Here is a 7,231-nt window from a genome sequence, read left to right as displayed (position 1 = left end):
TAATAATAATTTCCTCTGAACTACACCAAGAAAAGTGCATTATCAGATGGTTTTTTAACACACAGGAGTTAGCTGGGCTTGTTTTCACCGTAAAATAATTGAGAGTAGAACACGATTTCTGGAGCAGCGTGATACTTGGGTGCACGTTAACCTTCTTTCCCCTTTTCTGTCGTTATGCTCACACAGTCATTATGAGATATTTAGGAATAATGAATCACAAAGTGATTCTGACCGAGCTCTGCAGTTGAGTCTTGTAATTCTGCATCTTCTAGTCCTCCTCCAAGCTCCTCCCGACAGTTCTCCATCCCTTTCAGTGATGCTAAGGTCTGTGCTAACCAGGTTCTCTTAGGCTGTAGTTGTAGCCAGTCTAAATAGGACCCAAAATTTAAAAAAACCCAAAAAACCCCTCAAAAAACATGATTTTTTTTTAACTTTCACAACACTCCACTTCACTTACACAATGAGGTTTTTCTCTCTTCCATGTTTTATTTCTTTGTGTTCTTTTTCCAGTTTTTTTTACATTTCTTAAAAGATTGAAGCTGGCAGCTTTTAACTTAAAACGTAAACCATGAAGCCAAATAAACGTGTGTGAAATAGATGCACGTTCACTGATATAAATGGCTTATTTTTTTGCTGTTTGGAGGTATTATGATAATGACACTAATTACCTGACTTCCTTTGCTGAATGCTTCCCCTGAATTCACCTGCTCTCATAAACAACCTCATTTTTCTTGTTGACTTGGTCTGTAAACAGCCAACATCAGCGCGTCACCTGCAGCACAAGAGCTAATTTGGGAAATAAATGATCACTTTACAGGGTTTAGGATTTTTAAAGAAATCTTATTACCAATTTACTACTTAATAATGGAGAGATTCCAGCCTTGAATTTTGATTTGACTCACATTTTCAGAGGTAGGTTTCAAGTTCTCGAGTCGGAGCGATCTTCAGCGCGTAGGTGCGCAGGTGCTGTGTAGGTTTTACCTTCGTTTAATGTAATAAATATTGGAGTTTGGCAAAAACAAAGCAGTGAGGGTGGTGAAAAGCTACTTGACAGAGCTGACACGGAACAACCAATTAACTGCATATGGTATTTGCTAAGGTTACAGAGAATTTAATCCACTGAGCACCCATTTCATTGTTATCTCTGGGGTACAGTTGCCCAGATGCGCGTATATAAAAAACATGATCATAAAATGACTCCCCTACGTAACGAAGAACGTGTGGTTGAGAAGGAAAACGAATCTGTTTATTCTTATATTTAGCAGAGATGAAAGAAGAGGATCTTACGAATATGCCCCTGATCGTACTTACTACGAGACTGTTCGGACTCCAGGGACGTATCCTGAAGATCCTCGGCGAGAATATCCAGCTCGAGGCAGAGAATTTTACGCTGAGTGGGATCCCTACCAAGGAGATTACTACGACCCGCGATACTACGACGATCCGCGCGAGTACAGGGATTACAGAGGCGATCCTTACGAGCAGGACATCAGGGAGTACAGTTACAGGCAACGGGAGAGAGAGAGGGAAAGGGAACGGTTCGAATCCGATCGCGACAGAGACCACGAACGGAGACCGATTGAACGGAGCCAGAGTCCGACTCACTCCAGGCGTCCGCAGAGCCCTGGAGCTTCTCCTTCGCAATCGGAAAGGCTGCAGAGCGATTCGGAGAGGAGGATTTACAGCAGGTCATCGGATCGTAGCGGCAGCTGCAGCTCTCTGTCTCCTCCACGATACGACAAGCTGGACAAGGCACGCGTAGAACGTTACGCAAAAAACGAGAAGCCGGAGAAAGAGCGCGTTTTCGAACAGGAGAGAGCGGACAAGGAGAAACGCTTGGTGAGAAAGGAAAAGCCAGAAAAACTAGAAAAGGAAAAAACAGATAAGCAAAAAAGAAAAGCCAAAATCCATTCGCCCAGCTCTCAGTCTTCTGAAACGGATCAAGAAAATGAGAGAGAGCCCAGCCCTGAAAAATTGAAGGGCAACAGTAAACAAAGTAAAGAGAGAGGTGACAAAGAAGGGACAGCGAAAAACCGCCTGGAACTGATGCCCTGCGTCGTCTTGACCCGAGTCAAAGAAAAGGAAGGGAAAGTTATTGATCAACCCTCTTTGGAGAAACTGAGAGCAAAGCTTGATAATGACACGATGAAGTCGCCGCTTCTTGAACAGAAAACGCAGACATCTCAAGCTGAGCAAACCAAACCTGATCAGTCCAAACTGGAACCTGTCAGAACCAAGGTACAAAAAGACAAAGCTCTTGCCAGTCACGTCGAAGTGGTGGATAAGGAGGGAAAATTGAAACCCAAAAAGCACTTGAAGACAGAGCAAACTTCCGAGGGGGCCAACGCGGTAGATTTAGACAAGTTGGAGGCTCGTAAAAGACGTTTTGCCGACGCAAATCTAAAGCCTGACAGGCAAAAACTGGAAGTAAAAAGAAGCAGCCAAGATGAGGAGGATGCGCGCGTGGTTTTGAAAAAGCAGCTCGATGCGACGGCTTCGTCTAGAGAAGCGACAGTGTTAAGGGAAGGAGAATTGGAGAGAAAACCCCTGAGGAAGGAGATACTTAAAAGGGAATCTAAAAAACTCAAACTGGAAAGACTTATTCCTGTTACTAGTCCCAAAGAAATTCAGGAGACTCTTAACGTCGGTGGGATTGGCATGCGTCCCACCCTAGATCTGCAGGCCAGGCTAATGGAGGCGGCCGATGAACCGGTGGAAGTTCAGGAACTTTCTTCTAAAAAACTGAACCCGGTAAAACCCCAGCATAAACAGGCACAGGTACTAGATGACCAAGGAACAGAGAGAGAGGACACAAGGAAGAATTACTCTGGTCTTCCTGAAGACACACCTGACCATAAACTTGGCCAAGAGAAACCTCAGTCGGCTGATACAGAGGAGAAGATCGGCATTGACATTGACCACACGCAAAGCTACAGGAAGCAAATGGAGCAGAGTCGCAGGTTAAAACAGCAGCTGGAAATGGAGATAGCCAAGTCTGAGAAGTTCGGCAGTCCAAAGAAAGATGTGGATGACTATGAACGACGGAGCTTGGTCCACGAGGTGGGAAAACCTCCGCAAGACGTCACCGATGATTCTCCACCGAGTAAAAGGAAAAAGACTGACCAGTTTGACTTTGAAATTAGCACTAAAAGAGAAAGAAACTACAGAAGTTCTCGTCAGGTGAGTGAGGACTCCGAAAGGACGTCCTGTTCCCCTAGTATCAGACACTTCCCTTTCCATGAAGACGATGACACGCTCGATTCTCCGAGGCTGATGCCATTAAAGGAAACCAAAGAGTCGCCTAAAATAGAAGAAAAAGGTCTTTCTTACTCCAACGTGACTGTGAGAGAGGACTCGCTGAAATTTAATCCTTACGATTCCAGCAGAAGGGAGCAGATGGCAGAAATGGCTAAAATAAAACTCTCCGTGCTGAGTTCTGAAGATGACTCGAGTAGGTGGGAAACACAAGTGAAGCAGGAGCCTGGTAGAGTCGATATCAGCTTTCCAAGCAGCATCGTCAAAAGAGACAGCATACGCAAGCGATCTGTCCGAGACCTGGAACCCGGGGAGGTGCCTTCAGATTCAGATGATGACAGTGAAAACAAACCCCATTCCCCGAAAGCTTCGTCCTTGTTAGAGAGTTCCAGGTTGTCTTTTTTATTAAGGGACAGAGAAGAAAAGTTACGTGAAAGAGAGGAAAGACTGTCAAGTTCCTTAGAGAGAAATAAATTTTACTCTTTTGCGTTGGACAAGACAATCACACCAGACACAAAGGCCTTGCTGGAAAGAGCTAAATCTCTCTCTTCCTCCAGAGAAGAAAACTGGTCCTTTCTAGATTGGGATTCAAGATTTGCTAGTTTTAGAAACAATAAAGACAAAGAGAAGGTTGACTCGGCTCCGAGACCGATTCCATCTTGGTATATGAAAAAGAAAAAAATCAGGACTGATTCAGAAGGTGGAAAACTGGATGATAAGAAAGAAGATCATAAAGAGGAGGAACAAGAGAGACAGGAACTGTTTGCTTCTCGGTTTTTGCATAGTTCCATCTTTGAACAGGACTCCAAACGCCTGCAGCATTTAGAGAGAAAAGACGACGATCTCGACTTCATTTCTGGTAGATTGTACGGGAGACAATCTTCTTCTGATGGGACTAACAGCGCGGCTGATTTGGTGCAAGAACCCGTGGTTCTTTTCCACAGTAGATTTATTGAACTGACCCGAATGCAGCAGAAAGAAAAGGAGAAGGATCAGAAACCAAAAGAAGTGGAAAAACAGGAAGATAAAGAAAACCGACCGAAAACACCAGAAACAGTTCCTGATAGTAAAGAACCAGAACATAAAACTTCCTCGGTGGTTGGTTCCTCTTCGGTCGTTGTCCTACCACAGGAACCAGCACCGGTTGCTTCTGAGAAGGTAGCAAATGAGAAGATAGCGGTGGAAACAGCTTCTGTAAAAGAAGAAAAACCATCTGAACCTGCTTCTACAGCAGAGGAACAAAAACCTTTTCCTGAACTTGCTGCTCCTGTTAAAATAGAACCACCTGAGCAAACCGAACCCCCGCCGGTCGTAGAAGCTACTAAAGAAGTTGTTGCTACAACCCTGGCACTGGAGGAAGATGCTGTGGCAACAGAGCATCCTTCATACTTAGATACCAAACCTCCTACTCCTGGAACTTCCTTTTCCCAAGTAGACATCGTTGTAGATCCAGAACCTGAAGGTGCCCAGTTAACTCCACCTCTGCCCAAGCTAGTTCAGAAGTCAGATGAGGTTGCTGAGCCTAAGGAAGAAAATCCTCCACCTTCTGCCAACGCTGATATTAGTGGGGGTCAAAAAGTGGAGGTGGCCGCTGAGGTCCTGCCTCCTGTTTCTGACAATGATATGGAAGTTGAACCTCCAGTTGTTGTAAAAGATAAAAAATCCTACAAGAGTAAACGTTCCAAGACTCCCGTGCAGTCGGCTGCTGCTAACGTCACGGAAAAGCCCGTCACGAGGAAGAGCGAAAGAATTGACCGTGAAAAGCTCAAAAGGTCGAGCTCTCCTCGTGGGGAGACGCAGAAGCTTTCTGAATTGAAAGTGGAAGCTGAGAAGGTTTCAAGGAACGCTGCTAAATCCCCTAGTTCTGCTGCAGAGCCGGAAAACGTGGAGCCCAGCTTGCCAATAGGCCGGACTAGGCGCCGAAACGTACGGTCAGTCTACGCTACTACGGGGGACAATGAAGGCCCATCTCCGGTGAAGGACTCCATGGAGATCACTAGATCCACCAGGAAGAGAGGTGAAAAGGAACCACAGGAAACAGTGACAACCGTTCCTACGACCCCAAGGAGGGGAAGACCTCCAAAAACCCGCCGTAAGCCGGAGGAGGAGATCTCTCCAATAAAGACAGAACCGGTACAGCAAGAGGTGGAGGAGACTGAAACTAAAGATGCTGTGGAAGCTCCTAAGCCTGCTGAAGGTTGGAGGTCTCCTAGATCTCAGAAGCTAACACACAGTCACTCATCAGCTGCTACCAGCCAACAAGGGAAGAAAGGGAAGAATGAACCAAAACCCGATACCTCAGCTGAATCTGAAGATGGTGCTGAGAGAAGCGGTCAGGAGTTGAGCGTTGGTGACATCAGCAATAAAGCAAAAGCCACTGAGAAAGAACCGGCAGTGAGCGAGCAGAAACGTGATAGGAAAGAACTGGATGTGGAGAAAAACCAGCTAGAAATCCCCACGGTTGAGATCATCGAGAAGAAGCCAGTGCCAGAAAAGGTTACGAAATCCAAAAGGGGAAGGTATAAAAATACCAAAACCGTCGTAGATAAAGCGTCCGTGTGTCTCAAAAACGTGGAAATACGCCTCAACGTGGACGAAGTCAAGGGCGCCTTGCGGCCGACGGAGGAGGAGGCAGAGCCGGTGGCCGTGTCACCAGCCAAAATGAAGAGCCCTCACAAAGAGGACGTCTTACCATCCCATTTTGTTAAGAATGAGGTAGAAGATTCATTCCCAGAAACAGAAAAAGAGGTGTTACGGGAACCAAAGCAATCCCCCGAAGCTGCTCAGTTAGCAAAGCAGATCGAACTTGAGCAAGCTGTGGAGAACATCGCCAAGCTCACCGAAACGCCCCCGGCAATCGCTGCCTACAAAGAGCCGACGACAGACGTCGTGCCTGAAGTTCGTCAGGAGGAGGAAGGAGATAAACCAGCCCATCAGGCTAGTGAAACGGAGCTGGCAGCGGCCATCGGCTCCATCATCAATGATATTTCTGGGGAAACTGAAAGTTTTCCTGCACCCCCGACGTATCCCGCTGAATCGGAAGCTGAAATCCCTACGGAGCCTTTGGTGTTGCCGTCGCCTCGGGAGGAGATGGAGCCCGAAACGGATCAGGCAGTGAATAATATCCTAGAAACTGAGGCTGCCGTCGAGCCTGCGGTGCAACCGGTCCCTGGCTCAGCCCCGTTGGCCGTAGAGACGGAGAGTAAGGAGGCTGAAGTCAGCTTCAGCGAATCTTCCAACTCTGCGCAGGAGGCCGAGACCTTGCAGGAGGCTGAAGTTGCTCGGAAGGAAAAGGGCCGTCAGAAAACCACGCGACAGAGACGTAAAAGGAGCACGGGCAGGAAGGGGGATGTCGCTGAAGTCAACGCCTTCGAGCCGGAGAGGGTGCAGAGCAAGTCACCCCCCGACAGCGAAGTGAAGACAAAACCTGAAGATGTCTCAAAGGAGGAGAAGCAACCTAAAAACACAGCTCAGGTGTCCCTGGAGCCGAGTGCTTCCGACACCGGCAAGACTGTGGCCACTGATGTTGTCGTGGCCACGCACGAAGCTGTTGTTGAGAGCAACGCTTCTCCAAAAGCTCCCGCTCCAGCTCCTCTGGACCTGGTCACCCCACCAGTTCCCCTCGATGAAGGGAGTCAGAGCGGGTTCAAGATACGGTCGCCCATGGAGAACGCGCCCATCACACCACCCAGCGCTGCCCAGTGCCCCAAACGCCGCCCTTCTCACTGTCCCTTCGGCAGCGGCCAAACTGCCCAGCCCAGCACCCACCACGATTGTCCCCGTTCACTCCGGTGCTGCCAAGGTGCCCGAGTGGATGGTCAGACATGAAGAACCCCGCGCCCATTCCACACCACCACCTGCTCTCCCTCCAGACACGAAAGCATCAGATATCGAAACAAACTCCAGTACTTTGAGGAAGATACTCATGGAACCCAAGTACGTCTCGGCAACGAGCATAACCTCCACGCACGTGACG

The 7,231-nt window shown here is 47.8% G+C and overlaps 1 protein-coding gene across 1 annotated transcript in view; it reads left to right on the top strand.

The window, feature by feature from the left end:
• Window positions 1–1,262: 1,262 nt before the first annotated feature.
• Window positions 1,263–7,231, top strand: part of LOC104523316 (msx2-interacting protein) — a gene marked incomplete at its 5' end in the record, with an annotated part of 12,965 nt that continues 6,996 nt past the window's right edge. The window contains 2 exon segments of the mRNA XM_010165852.1: window positions 1,263–6,951; window positions 6,953–7,231. The exon segment at window positions 6,953–7,231 is cut by the window's right edge and continues 1,995 nt beyond it. Coding sequence (XP_010164154.1) covers window positions 1,263–6,951; window positions 6,953–7,231 — 5,968 coding nt within the window.

The sequence above is a fragment of the Antrostomus carolinensis genome, unplaced genomic scaffold, assembly GCF_000700745.2.
Source record: "Antrostomus carolinensis isolate BGI_N321 unplaced genomic scaffold, ASM70074v2 scaffold10004, whole genome shotgun sequence".
NCBI classification, from domain to species: Eukaryota; Metazoa; Chordata; class Aves; order Caprimulgiformes; family Caprimulgidae; genus Antrostomus; species Antrostomus carolinensis.
This window is presented reverse-complemented; position numbering and strand designations above follow the sequence as displayed.